The sequence below is a fragment of the Diprion similis genome, chromosome 8 (genome assembly GCF_021155765.1).
Source record: "Diprion similis isolate iyDipSimi1 chromosome 8, iyDipSimi1.1, whole genome shotgun sequence".
NCBI classification, from domain to species: domain Eukaryota; kingdom Metazoa; phylum Arthropoda; class Insecta; order Hymenoptera; family Diprionidae; genus Diprion; species Diprion similis.
Genome location: NC_060112.1, coordinates 7,378,949 through 7,399,147, shown reverse-complemented (window position 1 = coordinate 7,399,147; position 20,199 = coordinate 7,378,949). Strand labels below are relative to the sequence as shown.

General features: G+C 36.8%; 1 protein-coding gene across 4 annotated transcripts in view; it reads left to right on the top strand.

Moving 5' to 3' along the window:
- Positions 1-20,199, top strand: part of LOC124410069 (carbonic anhydrase-related protein 10) — an 85,898-nt gene that overhangs the window by 26,830 nt on the left and 38,869 nt on the right. For all 4 annotated transcript variants that reach the window (XM_046888184.1, XM_046888185.1, XM_046888187.1 and 1 more), the window contains exon 2: positions 12,932-12,979. In XM_046888184.1, the coding sequence (XP_046744140.1) occupies positions 12,932-12,979 (48 nt within the window). The remainder of the gene's footprint in view (positions 1-12,931; positions 12,980-20,199) is intronic.

Below are 20,199 nucleotides of genomic sequence, written 5' to 3'. Positions count from 1 at the left end.
TCTTCCCTCTTCCCTCTTCCCTCTTCCCTCTTTACACTGTAACCGTATACGAAATATATAACGAAATACCACGGGACACGTAAGGGCGACTAATTAAATTCAGTGCCATTGCCGGGAATGTCTCACGTGCTGCGTTTTCACTGCTCCTCTATACGCCAACCCCTTGCAGGATTAAGGCGAGACCCCAAACCTTGATTTCTCATTGAATCGTCGATCGTGCGGGTTAAGAAACGATTGAAAAAATCGATCCTATCTGGATTTTCAACTTCCTTCACAAATTTCTTTGTAGTCGGATGGGGAGGGAACTTGATTTTTATATTATAATCACCCCGGAAGTTTAATGCTGAGTTTCTATTTCTATGCAAGTTTGATTATTTTTAACTGCTTGTTCAGTGCGTAACACTGATGTCGTATCGGGGTCGCTGGAGACCCCGTGTCAAAAATCATTGCGTAGAAACGAAGATATTGATTCAAATAACTTGAAGAAATTCTGGAATACTCTATAACTGTTATATATTTCAACGCAAAATAGTTATCTTTAGCAAAATGAAATTTTTAATTATTGAATTTCACAAGTATCCCTTAAGTGTAAAGTGAAATCGATACAAAGATATCAAAAAAGGAAAAAAACAAAAAAAAAACTGGGAGCGTTCCTTTCGATAAGTAATTTACTATGCAAGAAAAAATTATTTTTTAATAAACATTCGACCTTAAAAGGGGTATCCTATATTTTATTGGGATTTAAAAAAGAAAAAAAACGAAACTGATCAATCACTTACTTTCAACTATTTAGCGTATATTTATTGACTATTTAAGTATTCGCAAAAAAAAAAAAAAAAAAAAAAAAAAAAAAAATTACCCATCTTTATGAAAAATTTGGCGGACGAAAAAAAAAAAAACAAACGAACAACAATTGTTAATAAAAATACGTCGAAAATTTGAAAGCAATCGATTACAGAGTTTATTAATATTTTTTTTTATCTTCTGATATCCCCGTGGAACTGTAATCTGTGACGTGCGCCCTTCGCCTCGGTGACGCGAACTTACAGAGCGGCTCAGGGGCGTGCATGTCTGAAATGGGCCGGGGCGGGGGTCGAAGGGTGTATCAGGTAGGGTTGCAGTGGTTGCTTGGGGCTCTCTTCCTGCACGGGCCGAAAATTTAATATTGTGTAAAAGCTTTCCGTCGTTTTAGAAGTAGCCTTCTCTGCATGCACTGAGGGTGGGATCGAGGAGTCGGTTTTAACGCGAAGCAATTTAATATGCTGATGCCTCGCATAAATACTCAAACAGCACGCTTTTGGCCGACGTTGGACGCTGCTGCTCCTGCAGGATACCGGGATCCGGATCCTTATTCTAGCCCCCGAAAACTCCTCCCTCCTTAAAGTTCTCCTCCTCGAAATTCCCCACATTATTTACTCGAGATTTTCATATTCGCAGCGTTGTCCGGATTTTATCTCGATTTTTGTTCTTGAGTGAGAAAAAAGATTTTTCCATATACGGATTTTTCTTGAAATTTTTTTTTTTTTCGTCATACGAAATGAAAATTTATCAGGTTGAAATTAATTTTCATCAAATCGAACAAGGTTTTAACAAGCTCGACTCGAAGACGTTGTTAAAAAATAATCGGATTCCTTGGTTACAAACAACATCGGATGTTGTTTTTTACATTCTTGGAAATATGGATGAAATTCCGTAATTTTATATAGAAATTGTCCAATCGATGGATTTGAATTATTGGACAAAGTAGTCGAGGTTTTTCCTTTTTTTTTTTTAATTTATTATGCACCTTTGACCGAAAGAATTATTCCGAATGAAATTCCTTATACGTTTATTTCTACTCCGTTCATCTTCAAGGCAAAAACGTACGATGATCAGAAAATAAAAGGATGATAAAAGTATCGTATTTTCGAAGACACGGAAATTTATTTTACATATTTACAAAACACGGAATCTTCCAAATTTTCTATACATTTTTACATTCCGACTTTTCACCGTATACATACGTTTTATGATTCTAGAAACCATATATTCCCAATTTTAAAATTTCTATACCGCAAACCTTTCATTTTCTAAGTCCTTCTGAATTTTTAATTACACATATACTGTATATATACTATAATCGAAATAATATCGAAAATGGAAGAGAAGATTGATAGAGTGATTATAGGGGAAAAAAAAAAAAAAAAATACACCGAAAATTATGTTACATTCAACCGTGACTCATGCAGCGGTTATATAACTATTCTATCGAGGGAATTTAGCCCTCTAGATGCTGCATATGCGGCATGATTGAAATTAGTTTTCAGGTGGTTCTGATAATTAGCCGCTCATTACGGATCGCGTAGAGAGAGGGTGAGGAGTGAGGGTGTGGGATGGGGGAGGAGGGGGGAGGGAGGGCACCTTCTGCACCACGTCGCTGTATGCTTATCCAACAAGCCAACCAACCATCCCCTATTTCTCCCCGAGGTTACGAAGCAGCCTCGTTTCTCCCGCTCCTCCTTCTCGGTCTCCTTAAATTCTCCTTGTCGTCGCGTAGTTACGTGTAACATAGTTTCCTAAACATACCGAAATAGTTTTGCCAACAATTTTCTCCCAGTAAGTATTTTCCCCTTGTATTGCAACCACCCAATGGCATAATAGTCTGTTAAAATCATGTTGCAATAGGTCTATGTGTAATGTTGAAATCTTATTTTACAATGCATAAAAATGATGTTTATTTTTTTGTTTGTTTGTTTGTTTTATGTTTGTTCCATATACGTTCCTAGGTTTCAAGCTATACTTTGTTACAACTTAATTGATAGTTTTGGAGAAGTAACGATATTTTCAGCAAAGTCAGAACGAGATCACGTACTTATAAGAACGCTGACTAAACTCTTATAGATGGAGGTTAGGTTAGGTTAGGTTAGGTTCTAGGTTAGGTCAGATAATATCAGTCTTCATTCACAAATATTCTTGACTTTAAAGAAGATGTTTTTATTTGAATAGAATTTTCATTTTGTCTGCTAGTAGTTAAAATAAAATGTTGAGTAGAAAAAAAAAGAGAATGAAGAGCCAAGAAAAATTTATGTTGAAATTCGTAAGAATTTATTTTTTTAAACTTTGATATATTGAAATATTACACTGCTCTTTTTTTCTCGGCTCATAGCCCATAGCTATGAATAAATAAAATGGGTGATCACATTCGTAACTTTTAAAAAGTACAATCACGCCGGATATGAACGAATTTCCGAACCTCACATTTTTTTCACTTTTCGCTTTACGCGAATGCCCCATATACAAGTGTATTAATGTATTTGAAACCATTAACAATCTCAAAATTACTCCAATGAATACTTTATTAAATACTGGACACAGTCCTAAAGTCTTGAATGATTCATTTTTCAGTAAAGATATTTAAAAAAAACAAATAAACGTCACTTTAGTCGTTTACTTACGTCAAGGCGTAGTGAAATATTTGAATATTGGAAAGTTGCAAAATTCAGTTTCTACGACGTTCAACATAGATTTTTCGGTACTGAAAAAAATCGCACGCATCTCAGGTTTTACAAAAACTTTTGTTTCGTCATAGAAAACATAGCCACCTAAGGATTTAAGGATATCTCAATTTTGAAACTCACAAAAATAGCCTTTTCAAAAATTTCGACGTCGTTGAGGCAGTAGTAAAAACAAATTTTCTCAGCCCAGCTATTTCGCGCGAGCTATTTTTCAGCAAAAAAGTGCCATAATCTCGGCAAGGAGCGGAATCTAAATAAAGCCCTTTTCTGAACCGCCCTAATATATATGTATACAATATATATATATATATTCAATTATAATTTGTGTAATTATTACACATAATGTATGTACAAAACACAAACAAAAAAGTTAGAGAGAAGATTCGTGCGAGCGTATTAAAACCGTGCCATGCATTACATGTCGTGTGAAAAATACCTATACATAATTCACATTTTCTTTAATCCAGTATTTTACACGCGCAACGTTGTGTTGTTGCAACACATACAGATACGAAATACGCCGGAGAGGATGGTAAAAAAAAAGGCGAGTATAGTGAACAGAGGAAACATTTTTTTGACATAAAATAGGAGGGGTGAGTCAGGGAGGTAGGGGGGGGGGGGGGCGAGAATAAAACAAAAACTGCGGAAAACAGGTTTCCGTTTTTTCCGATTTCATTTTTGCTTCACTTTTCTCTTCCACCTTTCGTTTTTTATCCACAGTGAGTCGTTATACGCGTGTACCAAACGTGTGTTTTACCGCAAAATTATAAAAATAAACAAAGAGAGAGAGAGGAAAAAGAAAAAAAAGTAAAAAAAAAAAAAAAAAAAAAAAAAAGTGCCGCGACGACCTGAAATAACCGCGGTTTTATCCGCTGTAGCCTCTATAATAACTCGCCACTCCGCACTGCTGCTGCTGCTTCACGGTTTTGCATTTTAAACCGCGTATTCCAAAGATTCCTAGCCTGACCTCAACTCCGTTTTTACACTCCACGTTTGGTCGGATGGGGGTGTAATACACGGTTTATACTCCAGCCCTTTACAGGCATACATATGTACGTATCCATAAACTAGGCGTGTAACTTTGTATACCTATAATGTTTCGACGAAGGGGGATATCCGGTATTTAAGGAATTCCGATTTTTACTGCAACTTTTTTTTTTCAACCACCAGTCTTATTTTTATTTTATCTCCGAACACACACGTGAATGTAAAATAATTTATGCAGGTGCTTGCAGAGTTTACAATTAACTTTTTGTAGCAAAAATTATAGCTAATGTTTTTTATTTTTAACCACTTTTGGATGTAATTCTTGCTTTTTGGAAATTGATTGTTATTCTGTTTAAAGAAGTTTGACTAACAAGTTGGAATGATTTGCGATTAAATTTTATCACCGTGAAATGAATTCTTATTCTTTCTCGGATTTTTTTTTTCTTCTTCTTCTTCTTCTTCTTGACTGATCCGGAGAATCGTATTTCTTGCGTTGATAATGAGTAATCAGTCGGAGTCTTGATTAGCTCGTTGATCAGGCGCGTGCAGGAAATCCCTTCCCAAGACTTTGGAGGCGGTAGGAAATAAAGAAGGAAGGGACTTAAGGACTTACGACGGATGGAAGGATGCATCCGCGCCGTGGAGAGATAAAAAGGTCTGCTCGGCCAAAATGAGATTGCGATCCAATTAAAAGTCCTGCAGAGTCTGGCGAATCCTGAATCCCAGGCATTGAGCCTTGGAGAGCCGACTCAAAAATTCATTCCTTACCTTCTTGTCTGCGTTCTTTACACCCCCGGGTAAGAATATAAAGAGAAAAAAAAAACGCCCGGCCACCGTGCTGATTTTATCTAACCACCTCGTCATTGGGTGTTGCTGCCGTTGTTGTTATTGTTGCGTCGTTGTTTTTGCCGCTGTTGATAAATTGCTCCGAGCGGGGTGATTAGCCTTGACCTGACAAATTAATTGCCCGTTTTTCTTGGAACTTACGGATGAAAGTGAAAGTGGAAGGGGAGGGGATAAAGTAGGGGAATTATATTGTTGAAACAGATGAAAAGGAAAAGATATTCATAAGAATTTTTACATCTTGATTCGGTTGGGGATGAATCGGACGAATTAAAAGTTGTTAAAAGAAGATGGAAAAAACCGTTTACAAAAATCACCAGCAATTTCTTTTACGCCAATGATGGTGAAGACGAATCATATTATTCCACCTAATACAAGACAGAAATGAAACTATTTGTGAACAAATTCGAATAATTCAAATTTAAAATATCGACAATTTGTGAAAATGTTCAAAGTGATTTAGAGAATTCCAAATATCGTATGACATTTTTTTTTTTTTACCCACACTCTTGTCCTGAGTAAATGAAACAGATTTGTCTGAGTACGTCACTACAAATGTTGGGTGATATTGCATAGGCATCCGGTCAACAAGTAAAATAAGCCCAAAAACATGAAAATCGGATCAAGACTATCAAAAACTAACCATTTTAAACGGGACAGTTCAGTATTATTTTTGAAATTTTTGACACCCTAGCTTGTGTTATTCGAATTTTCTCATATTCATTTGATTTAGATATAGAATCGATGGTTTTTCTTGGTGTTCACTGTGACCAGTGCAAATAACATCGCAAGGGATATTTGTGAATGATTTTTTCTCTTTTTCAAATTAATCCCTGTTGGTTGCTTTTGATATATACTCACAGGGAGAAATTTTCTCAGTTATGTCTCTTTTCACGTTTCATGGTTGTTTTTGGCTCTTCTAAAAAGAAGAATTATAAAATCTCCAGGCATAAAAAGAAAGAACAACGCGATAAGGGATCAAAAAAGGATGCTTCATTTGGGGGTGAATTAGCCGCGAAAGAAGGAACTTGAACGAGTAGTTTGAAATAAACAAAACTATAAAGCCGGTGGCTCGGATTACTGCCTCGGGAGGCGAGCAAACCCCCATACCGTAATTCTCCCTCTTCACCCCTCTCCATCCCCTTTCTCATCGCCAGCCCTGTGTGGTTGCTTTTTATTTACCCTATTCCCCTTCTTTACTCGAGGGTTCGCTCGACGCCCGGGAATCCCCGCCGCTGCACTACCTTGTTTTTCACCCCTCGGCAGCCTCCTGTAGGAGAGAGAATTAGGGGATGATTGAGACCTCGAGAGGGAGAAAAAGACGAAGACAGAGAGTGAGAGAGTAAGGGATTGAAAGAGAGAGTACGGTATACGCGGAATAAGAAGATAAAGAAGGGGAGCAGGAAAAAACGTGCTCTCTGATATACCGACAAAACGTTTCTCTCGGAAATTCGACTAGGCAAAAATTTTACAAGGATTCAAAAACTTCTTTCCTAAGCAAGATCATTCATTCTCTTCTAACAATTCGGCAAATTCAATCGTGAAAATGTACTTTTTAAAAAAATTACATTTCGAAGTTTGAAAGAATCAACGATGACTTTGATTTCCAAAAATTCTCTCTTTACAGTGCGTTTCATCGAGAAAAAGAAGAAGTTGACAAAAATTACGATATCGAATGTAGTTGATCATTTGTGTCGATTTATATGACATACATACGTCGATGAATCTAGAGAAAGTTTTTTGTCATCCGTATTATTTTTTTTTTTTTTTTTAATCAATCGTCTGTCAAATGTCAAAAAACAAGGCAATCAAAGCACAGCTTCCGGCTGTTTGGCAGCGAATTTTGAGGCTTCAAGCCGGCTTGCATTAGCCATAACAGAAAAACGGTGACAGCGGTGGGACAAGAAGATCGGAGTGACGGTGTGGATACTTTGAGGAACGTGCGTTTAAAATTAACGGGGGACCGAAAATAGGGTCACCGGCTTGGGTAAACGAGTTGTCACTCTGACATGGCAGGGTCACCAACGAGTGGCCAAATGTAATTTAAAGAAGAACCGTCGAGCTCTCGCTTTTTCTTTTCTACTATTTTATTCTTCCATTTCATCCCCACCAGGGCTGCCAACCACCTCGGAAAAGTTTCCACGGACGGTTTACAATTCCGCCCGCATGTAGAGCCGCCGTCTTATTTGACTTCGGTGAACCACTTCTTCTTCTTCTTCTTCTTCTTCTTCTTGTTCTTCCTTGTTTTCTCCCCCCCCCCCTTCCGCCGTTCCTCACAATCTCACCCTCTCTCTCTTCTCTAATTTTCTCTTATTCACTTCGACGTCGTTGCAGGATTCCACCTCCCTCTACTCTACGTTTCTCATCCACAGAAAATCCCACTTTGTGTGTAACTGCGCAGTGGCCGGGGGCAGTTCTTAATCCCTTCCACCCTTCTTTCGCCAAATCTCTATTGCAAATTGCCGCGGGGGAAGTGAATGAAGAGAAACGGAGCAATATGACGGAAAATGCAATATGTTCGGGAGAAAATCGAACCTTTCTTACACACTCTGTAGGTGTAAATTATCATGAGGGTAGAAATGACGCTTGTGTAGGCCAGTACGCCATATTTGGCTAGCCATATATGGCGGTTCAGTTGTTTCTGGTGCTGGAAACCTATTCGATTGTTGATTCAATCACTAGAACCATTTTTCAAGTAAGTATCAGTGCAACTTTGGACCACTAAATTGTTTAAAAGTCTGTTCTTACGACAGCCAAAGCCGACCAAATACTCTTATGCGATTCGTGGTCAGGTCATTATTTATACATGCAATGGATATGGCCACGAGTGGATCAATTGATGGCCAAAAATAGTACCTTCACCCTACGCAGCACGATTGTTTCATACGTTTGAATTTTCTAGAGTAGGTTAAGAATTAGACGAACTGAGAGAATGAATTGAAAAAGTTGATACGAGTTATTGCTTTCTGGGCGTCAAACGTGTCATTGAAATATTGCAAGAAATGGAAAGTATGAGAAGAAGAAGAGAAAGAGAAAAATAATATTTTCTTCGTGGTAATAGTTCGAGAGAATAAATTTAAATTATAACGATCCAATGAAGAATTAACTGATTACGGGAACGCACGCGAGGGGTCGAAACTCCTCCTCTTCTTCCCCTCTTACATATATTCGGATGAAATGAAAAACACGCGAAAAGTGTATTTAAAACCTGCAACCCTCGTGGCTCTGACGCAGGTGTATAATAACATCGTGCGGTATGTTTTTAAAATTGAAATTTATCACTTTGTTGCTGAAAAAATTTCACCCTGTTATAGACAACGATTATCGTCGTTTCGTCAAATCAAAATTTAACTAAAACGAAAATTTTTGTATAACAATTGCAGGGGCGCTTAAGGGGTTACACCACCCTGAGAGGCTAGAATAAGACAAATGCACATTTTTTATTTCTATCTTCACACACTTTAAGACCATATTTTCAGCTTCTTACATGTCTTTTTCAAATCTAAAAATATTGATAATTAATTGGCGGAGATTGAAATAATTGTCTCACAATAAATGTATGGTATAAATTTCAAATCAATCGGAATAGCTGTTGTTGAGTTATATTTTCCAAAAATTCGAAAAATTTTGAGACGAGAGAAATGCGTTTAAAGTTTTGACGCGGCTTCAACCGTAAGAATCATTGAAAATTTGTGGCTCAACTTGTTGTATAGCTGATCGGCGATTCCTGTTTCGTGTTAGGGTTCTTCCTCAGCTCGGTGCTGGTCCTCGAGAGATAATCTTGATCTTCTGGCCTCTTTTGTAGTTTTTTACAAGCGTTTTTCAGCAAGAAGATTCATGATAAAACGTCGCCGAGATCGCGTTCTTCGTATCTTCTAAAGAATTACAATTATTTCTTATCGCCAATCCATAATAAACACTCAATTCGTCTATTAGCTTATCTGTAAGTTTACCTCTGCCATCGAGTCCTGTATTATCTTCTCTCATTCTTTTTCTTTTCATTTCGAAATCTTTACCATACGGTTTAAATTCTACTACTGCTTCGAAGGTCTTACAATCTCCGTCACCCCCGTTTCAGGGTGGTGCAACCCCCTAACGTTTTATCTCGAGTTTTCATGCAATTACCCCAAAAATAAATATTTGATTTTCTACTCGAGCAGTATCATGTCTTTCGTATAATATATTGATTATTGATTTTTGTATTTTTGATTTTTGAAGCACCTTTGCCTAAGGTTTCTTCGAATCTTCTATTTCTACGTATATGGATATCTGGAACATATTGTAATGTAGTGTAAACTGAGCGTTTCGAGGGTGCTAGGAACTTGTTGTGCAGCACTTGACGACACTCGGCCAGCTAACAATAAGCTTGTGTAGCCGTGTCCGCGATGCACGCGTGTGACACACGTGTTACGCGTGCTTAGGGCAGGTACGCCGCACTCGAGGGTCGAGAGTAGGGTCGTGTTATACGGGCGTCGAGTGGGGCGGAAAACCGTTTCCTTTCACCTCGCCCATTTACCCGCGAACCCTGCTCCAAACGAATACCTATATCCATATCCACTGCGCCCTTAAATCACACACATATAGCTATACTACTATTTCTATGCAGGGTACTATTTTTCCTGTATATTAATTTCTTCCGGAGTTTTTTTCTCTCTCTCTCTCTCTCTCTCTCTCTCTCTTTCTCAAGTTGATGAGATGAGATAACGGCGTTAGACAGACTCGGGCATTCTTGCCATTTCATCAAATCAATAACTAACATTACTCTGAAAAGAGAAAACAAAATTTAGAAACAATCGAAATGCTGTGAAAAATGAAACAATTTTCACCAATTTTTTCTTCTCCTAACTTGAAACGAACCGTTGTTAAATCAGTGAAAAAAGATTTTAGAACAAGAAAATGTTGTCAAATTCATCATCATTTTTCTATAATTTGATGAAAAAAAACTTCGGGGGCATCACGGAGCTCTTCCAAAAATATTGCAATTTTTGTTGTTGTTTTTTTCTCAGTATATAGCTCTGCTTTTTATCTTTTAATTTTACTTGCATTGAATAAATCATTGATTGTCTATCAATATGGATGGCAAAAAAAAAAAATTCATATTCCGGAGCGCAAACGGCTTTTATCTAAAATAGCATCTTTAAAAAAAATCTTTGAACATTTTTTTTTTTTTTTTTTTTCGTTCTAAAAGAATGTCGCATACCTCAATTCAACACATATCAATTAAATCGCTAATAAATATCACAGTATTGTCAGAAAAATTTTTTTTGCCGGAATCTTTTGGGGACTCCGTTGTGCCCCAGTCACCTTTATTTGCCGGTTTTTGAAGAATTGGAAGATATTCGAGAAAATGTCAAAATCCACGAAATCTTATAATAAAAAAAAAAAAAAACACGCCAACTATGGTGCTTGGCCAGGAATTCTCACCTACAGTCGCGTGATTGGTAACCGTATACGTCTCTCTCTCTCTCTCTCTCTCTCCACCCCCCCCCCCCCCCCCGCTTTCTCTTTCTTCGGCTCTCTCTATACGTCAGGTATTGCGCGGTTGTACAACGGCGGTAATTTTCATAAAACGTACGTAAATTTATGCAGCGAACGAGGGCAGAGCTTTCCGCTCTCCGCATGCTGCAGGGACGGGCCGCACTGCAACGTCCGTTTCCCTTATAGAACGTTTTATTTTTTTCATCTCAAATTTCGTCGCCTCATTATTGCAGAAGAAAACAGGAAGAAAAGAAAAACAATTTTTTCATTACTTTCACGCATGAAAAACACAGCAGCGGTGTTATTATTCTTCAGCCAGGCTTGAAATTTGTGGAACACTTTTTCGCAGGGTAACAAAATAAGGGTGGGGGTGAAGATATCGAGAAATTAGAAACTAAAAATGTCACAATGCCGATTTTTATAAACGTAAAATTATACTTTATACGCAATTTTTCGTTATATGGAAAGTCGTTAAATCGAAAGGTCAGGACGTAGAACGACCAAAATACAGAATTGTAAGAACATATCAGAATTTCGACCATTTTTCATTCTGGTTTTCATAAATTCACCCTTCTGTATACATATTGAATTTTCTTTTGAGATTTAAAAAATTTTGTTACATAGAATTTCGCGTCTTTGAAAATCCGACACTGTCACCCTTTTACTAACCAATTGATCTTTCTGTACCCCCCCCCCCCCCCCCCTCATAAAATAAAATATACAAAAAAGACAGAGAAGAACCAAAACAAAAATCGTTTACAAGATAATTTTTGGGCTTCCTTACAATATTTACTCGATGATTCGATCAACATGGATGAGTGCAGAAAAATTCAGGAGGTTAAAGTCTCTCTTTCTTTCTCCCTCACAATCTCTGCACACTCCTTTCGCCCCCCTGTGCGTTCGTATAATGCGGCCCTGTGAAGCCGGCTTCTTATTCCTCGTTCTCGTCCCCATTCTCATTTTCTTTCCGCAGGTTTTCTCCTTCTCGTTTTCTCGGCAGCCAATGGTCGTAACAGATTGAAGGCCATAAAAATATTGTAATTTGCCAGCGAGGCCGAGAGCAACTCGCTCTCTCCCTCCACTCTTTATTTTTCATCCCCTCTTTTTTTCTCCAACCAACCCCCTCGACGATAGGAGGGCTGAATTATGTATCGCAGTTGAATTATTAAAAGCTGTTTATTTATCGCCTTAACTCTCATTATGCTCACCCTCCTGTCTTTTCCTCCCCCTGTTTTCCTCCTGATTCCCACCGCTCGGCCGGCATTTCGGCTCTTCTTCTTTATCGTTTCAACCATTTTTCCCTCGGCTGTATTCTTGTAAAATTGTATTATCGTGCAGCCAGCGAGTCGGCCGGTTTTATACGTAGGTATATGGTGAAAAAGAAATTGATAATTCAGCTTAAATCGCTTTTTTTTCCTGCAGCTCCGGCTGCTGCTGCTGCTCTTCTCGAGCCAAGATGAAAATTTAAATTATGCGCCCATGCTGCTTCATAGGTATATACGCTACTATCGGTTCAAACTGCGAATTTCATTCCCATCCACTTTTTTCTCCGCACCAATTTCGCTTTTCATTTTATACTCTCCTGTCGGTTGCAGATTTTCTTTTTTCTTCTTCTCAACTATCGAAACGGTGTACAAAAAAAAAATCACACAAATACAACCAGGAAAAAGATTTTTTTATAATTTTAATATGTCATTGTGATTAAAAAAAAAAAAAAAAAAAAATCCCAGTTCGAAACAAAAATCTATCGGACTGAAAGGGAATTTTCTGACTCAAGCCAAGTAAATTATTCAATAGCTAGACTCAAAGTCAAACGATTTTTTTTTTTTCAGTTTCTCAGTTCCTTCAATATATCAGTATTACCATGATATTCGTCGTTGTACAGTATCTAAGAGAAAAAAAAAAAAATTCATATCGTGACAAAATTTTGATCAGTCTTGAGTAACCCTTAAAGTGTTAAACAGATTATTGTGATTACAGCAAACCGTAATATCTATACTATTATTCGAAATATAAAGCAATGGTACATAGATGACTATAATGGACAAATTTTCTGAATGCAATAATTAGAATTTTTTTAATTTTACGTAACATTCATTAATGATAATCATATATTTATCTGATTTCAGAGTCCCAAGCCAGCTGGGAAGAATGGTGGACCTACGACGGAATATCAGGTATGTTAGTAGAACAGGGGAACAAAAAAAAAATTTCATTAAAAAATAAAATGAAAATAAAATTAAAAAATAATAAGCATAGCAACGACAGAAATTAAAAGAAAGAATTTTTTTCAACCCAGGGAAGGGTAGGTAGGATATACACGTGTCCACGTGTATACACAAAGTACTATTACATTACCATTCGCGTTTATTACATTGTGCCGCGTGAGGAAAAAGTGAAAAGAAGAGGGGTCCAGAGGGGAAACATTTTTCCACCGAAAATTTCTTAATTTTCTTAATTTAAACTTACGATCCTCCGCCACATCGTCCCACTCGTATATTATACATACCTATATGTACGGGCATATATACCGGAAAATTTTTTAATCTCCGCCATGTACAAATGTTTCTCTCTCTCTCTCTCTCTCTCTCTCTCTCTCTCTCTCTCTCTATCCCTCAGGATTTTCTTCTCTTTGTTTCTATCTTCTTCTTCTTCTTTATACTTTTTCCTTTTCAAACTCGTCGTTTCTTTCTACATACAAATACTTTTCTATACATAGAAATATACATATAATATATATGCACATGTGCGTACAGACATATTTTCACCATCTTCCCCGATCGTCCCTTCGTCTCTGACGCTCCCTCATTTTTCTCCCTTGGTTTATTAAAACCAGGGTGGTTTGAAGGAGTAGCGATGGCGGGTGGAATGGTGGAGTGGGGGGGGGGGGGGGGGGGGTATCCTGCCTCGTCAGGCGCGAAACGCGTTCCTTCGGCAAGAAGGAGGGCAGCGGATGGTCGGGGGTGAATTTTGAGTTAGGGGGTGTAACGGCTGGTGCCGCCTGCCCGCCTGCACTCGTTCTCCTCCACCGGCGCGGATTATACATGATATGCGGCGTGTATGTGCAATATACGTGTACGTACCTACCTACCTACCTACCGACGTACCTACTATACGTACCTCGTAACCTTAAAAAGCAGAAGTTGTGTCGGCCGGCCGGCCGCCCGCTCTATGTATGTATATATATATATATTATATATATATATATATATATATATATATATATATAATATATATATATCAGCTCCGCAGTCAGTTTCGGTTCACCCAAGCCAGACTCCCTGCCATGCGAATGCCGGTATCCTGCCACCCTGCCTTCCTGACTACATCGTAAAAAATACCTAGACGGAAGGTTGCGGAAAACTACTGCTCTCCCGCCTTTTTAACCCCCTACCCCTGCCCGATCGCCGGATCGGTCGTAACTTATTATGCGTTCAACGTTATGTCTTTCCTGCTTATATGTGTAGCGGGCATTCTACGTCAAATCGGCGACCAGCGTTCGATTCTCGACCTCTTGGATTTAAGCCTGTGATTTTTTTATATTGTTGTTCCAAATCTAAAAAGGACGGGAATTTTTTTTTTTTTTTCACAATTTTCTTGAGTCAATTTGTTTCATTTGAAATGATCTTTTGAAATCAATATGTTTTTTGGACGTGGTTTGGAAATGGGAAAAAAATTCTCAAATGTCTTGTTTGAGATATCGAAATTCTTAAGTCTGGATCCAGCGTTCGCTTCAATTCTTTTTTCAATTACTTAAGGACAAACAATTGAAAACAATACATAAATGAAAATGGTTTCGGAAAATTGCAAAAAAATTCTTAAATATCTTGCGCCATGTATTGAAATACGTCTGAGTAGTAATTTACAATCGACTGACTATAGCTAATTTTTCTATTCTAATATTCTCTTAAATTTTTTTTTTTCTCCAAAAGCTCAAAAAGATGTAGAAGCAAATGCTCGTCCACTCTGGGTACAGGCTTAAAAATTTTTATACCTGACACAAAGTTATCGAGAATTTTTTCAGATTCTTGAATTGCAAGATTGCAACCGAAGACACGTTGGTTTTCAAAAATCATAAATAATACAAATTTTCCTTGAAAAAAACTGAAAAAAATTTTAGTGCTGCTTAGAGCTGACACAACGGTATAAAAAGTCGCGTCCCAAATCCAAATGGTCGAGGGTCAGACCCTGGTCGATTTAGCTTGGAATGCCCCATATACTCACACAGGTGCAATGTACAAGTATACAAGCATCCATATATATACATGGTCGTATGTTTATGCAACGTTATTATGCTACTCGATTCTGCTTATGGTCCAAAACGCGTGACAATCTCACGTGTCATTGAATTTTTCCTTCTACTTTATCAATCTCATTATAGTCTTATATGCCACAAGTTTTTACGTCACCATTGGAACTGATCGAGCTCTGAGCATCTTTTTTTTCCTTTTTTTTTTTTTTTTTCTTCTTTTTTATAATCATGAATTATTGTACAAGTATTATTATTTTACTGGTATTTGGGAGGAAGAGAAAATGGTGAAGAATTGTGTGTGAAAAAGTAATTAATGCGTGTACCTACGTGTATTACGGTGTCATAAGAAAGGGTAAACAAAATACACTGAGTATATAAATCCTGCATATTTTTTTCTTTTTCAACTTTTCAATTATTCTTCTTTTTTGTCAGCTTTCTCAAATTTCTGGAATTCGTTTTACTTTTTTCATCCCCTTAATTGTTTTATACTTTCTCATAAAATATCTCTTTTACCGTAGGATCGATTTTCCAGAAATCTGTTCTACAGGGAAAATGTTCCACAGAATATTTTCTGTAGACTCGTTTCTACGGAAATATTTTACCGCAGAAACGATTCCGATATTCGCATCAGAAATAATTCTGCATGATTTATTCTACAGGGAAATTGTTCTACAGAATATTTATCTACAGAAATTTTCCGATCATTAGATTTCTAGTTTCACAATACCTGTTCGACACAACACACATGTAAATTCAACACAAGTAGTTTAAATTAAATTTGATTAAATTAAGTCAAATTAAAATTTAAGAAATTGGCGATTAAATTATGATTTTAACGATTCGATGATTACTCTGAATGTGTGCAGTTTCATAAACAATCTGTAGAAAAATATTCTGTAGAATAATTTTCCTGTAGAACAATTCTCATGTAGAATAAATTATACAGGATTATTTCTGATATCAATGTCGAATTTCCTTACGTGGAAAAATATTCTGTAGAAACATATTTCTGTAGAATATTTTCTCCGTAGAAATCATCTCTGTAGAATCGAACCGTATTTATCTTTAAATATGTAACACATGTGTGCATATTCACACATACACGTACAGCTATATGTAGATTTACGTATTCATTGCGAGTTACTGAAAAGACTGCAGAGCTAGGAAGCAGATTGATATACTATACGCGTTGCCTTATGCAACGGGGTCGTGCATGAGCTGGAAGTGATTCGTCGTCACGTGTCATGGAGACTAGTTTCTTTTTTTTTTTTTTTTTAACATAAACATGCATACATTCGTATAATCGCGAAAAAAAATTGCTGGGAATTGCAATGTTTCAGAAATCAAGGAAACGCGTATGAAAACAATCCTTGATAAAAGAAGAATTTGAAAAAAAAAAAAAAACTTCACACTTTGTATAAAGAAAGAAAAGTATACCGTACGTGTTTTAATTTATCATAAGTTATCGCTAAATATGAGTTAAAAATTTTATCGACCATTTTCGATCTTTGATTTTCTCTTCGTCGTTGAAACTGGAACAACGAAATCTGTTTGGTTTTATTTTATTCGTTAATTCAACAGCAATACTTGTAATGTGATTTTGTCGTTGTTAGTATTTTCGCTGTTTATTAACTTGACGACTTTTTTTTCACAGATTTGAAATTTCGATATATCGGCCATTCGCATTATTGACCCTTCCAAGTTTTTACCCCCACCCTGTCGGTTGGAGATTAGAGGTTGCACCACCTCTAGCTCTCATGGCATAAAAGTGCACAGTTAGAGAAACTCGGGGCTGCACGGTTCGACGCATTTGCATGTTTATATTCGGCCTGGCCTCGTCGGCTGCCTTTATATTAGGTACACCCGCCTTATACTTCCATACAGAGCCACTTGACTTCTCGACTTTTCTCGAATCACCAAGTCTCGCGAGTTATACCTACGTGCCAAAAACCCAGCGCACGCATCGTTGTTACAACTATAATGACATGATTATTATTTTTATTAGTTCATACGACGATTGGCTGAATTTAATATTTAGGAAAACAGACCTTCAAAGGATATTAAGGGAGTGTCCTGGTCGATTTCAACGTTCACGTACATATCCCGAGATATCGAAGTCCGCGTGTTTCAAATGCAAAAAGAGCTTTACAGCCTCATTCTATACACAATTCTGAACAAAAAGAATGTTATAAATTTTCACTTGATGCAAAAATAAATAAATGACACGATAACTACGAAATCGCAATGGTAAATTCGTAGTGTTCGTGCTATTTCTTTACTTCTGCATCGAGTAAAAATTTATCAAAGTCTGTTTGTTCAGAATTGTGCATAGAATGGGGCTGTTAAGCCCTTTTTGCGTTTAAAATACGCGGACTTTGATATCTGAAGATATGTACGACAATTTTTAAATCGACCAGAGGGCACCCCCTTAAAAGAAACGGTAGAAATGAGTTGCCGATATTTGCTAATAAGTAGATTTGAAAATGTGCTCGTTCAGCGAGAAATATGAAAAAACAAGCGGCTTTATGCTGGCCGTGAGCCAGCCCTTGAACTTCCCGTTTTCACGCTGCACGCTTCAAGTTCGCAGAAAAATAAAATGTACGTATACATCAAATTCGAATTTCGAACTACAAATTCAGATTTATGATTAACGATTTAAAAGCCCTTATAGGTACCATGTTACTTGAAAATATGACGATTTTTTATTAATTTTGAACCACTGTAATTGATCTACCATTACAAATTTTGGAATTCTGACCTTGGATTCGTTATCAGTGACTCAAAAAACCTCCGTCTGGTAATTTATACCAGAATTCGAATATTTTTAGATCTTTTTTTCCCAGTATACTGGTTTTTGCATTTCGGATTTTGCAAGTTTGATCTTAGATTCGTGATCGGCCACGTAAGAAACCTTGGAGTACAAATTTTCATCAAAATTCGAATGTTTTTAGTTTTTTTCAGTATATTAAATACCTACGTCGAATTAAAATTTTGCAAATTTGACTTTAAATTCGTGAATGGTGACTGAAAAAGATGACTGTAAAATTTAATGCGCACGCACTACAATTGGGAACTGATCACTTTGGCCATGACATTTGGTGGCCAAGAAAAAAACCAGTTTTAGTTGTAACACATAAATAAATTATTGAAGTATGGGAGTCATTAAAATAAAATTAAAAGGTAGATGAAATTTCATATTAATACTGTGGAAGTTGAACAAATCAGCACTGATTGTAAATAAATGGATGAACACTTCGTTGCACGCAATAGTCAGCCATGATGTTTTAGTTTCACTGCCATTTCAGTTCCCAATCTTGGCTGTTTGCCAGGATGACCAATGACCAACCGTCATAAATTTAAACGACAGTTCGCCGCGATGTAACTTAACCTCAAAAGGTTTGACATTCGTCGGTATTGAGCACAACTGCCAGCGACAACTGTAAAAACTTTTGAGGTTAGGTCTCGGACCGTAGCGCGTGCGCATTAAATTCTAGCAGGCGACGGACCATGCAGTCGTTAAGAATTCACTCTGTATAGAAATAAAGGGGGATAGAAAAAAGGGATAGTAAAATAAATGAAATAGACGAAATGGAGAATAATTGAACCGTCAGACCGTAGTTGCGGTGCTTTTAGAAAATTGCGGTGCGAACTAGCCTCGGTTAGGAGAAAACGGGGCGGAGGGAGGCTGCGGCAACGGTTGCGCGGGTACCTACAACAACTTCATGGTTGTAAATTTGTTAATTAACTAAGATAATTGCTCGTGTTGCTCGTAATACACCCAATCCCGGACAGTATAAACACGCTGTTACAACCGACGCGACGCGGCTCGACGGGCTGAGAGAAAGGATTCCTGGTTTTAGCCGCAGCAATGGTTACGAACTGGCTTCGAGTCCGATCAAAGGATTAACAAAGCTTGTCTGCAATTTGATAGATCTTGTTTGATTTTTTTTTATTTATTTAGAAGAGATGCATTCTTAATAAGGAAGAGTGCGAAAATCGAAAATGTTAATAATTGAAAGGTTTTTTGTTGACATGCAAAAGGTTCAGATATGGAAAGGTGAAAGCTATAGATTCGGCGGAATTTAATGAATGAGAGTTCAGCGGAATTCTTTTCTATAACGTTTCAATTTTCCGCATACTCAAAATTTAAGGAAACAAATGTTTCGCGTGTTCGAAGATTCTATAATATGACAATTACATTTTCTGTACTTTACTATACATTTTTAGCCTCACCTTTGTGTCATTACTTCGAGTTTTAATTTATATATAGACATACCTAATAAATATTTTAATAATATACAGAAAGATAGAAGAAGACGAAGCAAGAAACTATACATTATATACAAAGAATTGAAAATCTTGCGGGTTTCTGTTCTTTATTTTCATTCAACGTATTACTTTTTTACTGCACTATAATACAGATATCGAAAGATTTGAAAAAACAAGAATTGAAGAAGAAGTAACATTGAAATTCAAGTCCATAGCAAATTTTGCTTTCCAACTATTAAAAAAAAAAACAACAACAAAAAACATTATTTTTCCAAATCAAAAACTCTCAGACCATTTTAAATACGCATTTCCGTGGTCTATACAAATTTAACAACAAAAATATCGACCTTCAGAAACATTGCAAAAAATTCGAAAAGAAGCCGTAACAAAATGAATAAATCAATGAGCAGATGAAGTAAATTGAAGAGAATTTAGGTACCTTCAACGTAAATAACGTATTACAATATATTCCTAGGTAAAAATACTCACACTGAGGAGAATTTCGTTTGTCATAACTACTAGAAAATTTTCGTTAATGTGTATCGTTATAACATAACGGTTCGGATATGGTTGGAATTACTAGACACTGAGGTGAAAGTAACTATTTTGTACGATCAAAGTTTCTAAGACTAAATTTTCTACTAATCGCCATACAAAATTAAATTATGTCACTAGTTCTAGGAAAATATGGTAAAAGTCACCATAATGGAAAAAAAATAGAAACAGGTACTAGATTTTACTCTATACCATTTCATTCTGTACCGCGAACTATGTTCTTCGGTTATAGTAAAAAAATGTAAATAGTTAAGGACTGTCATGTGACAGCAATTTAAAATTCCTCTCGGTGTAATTTTATCTTGTTACATTTTTTTTGTT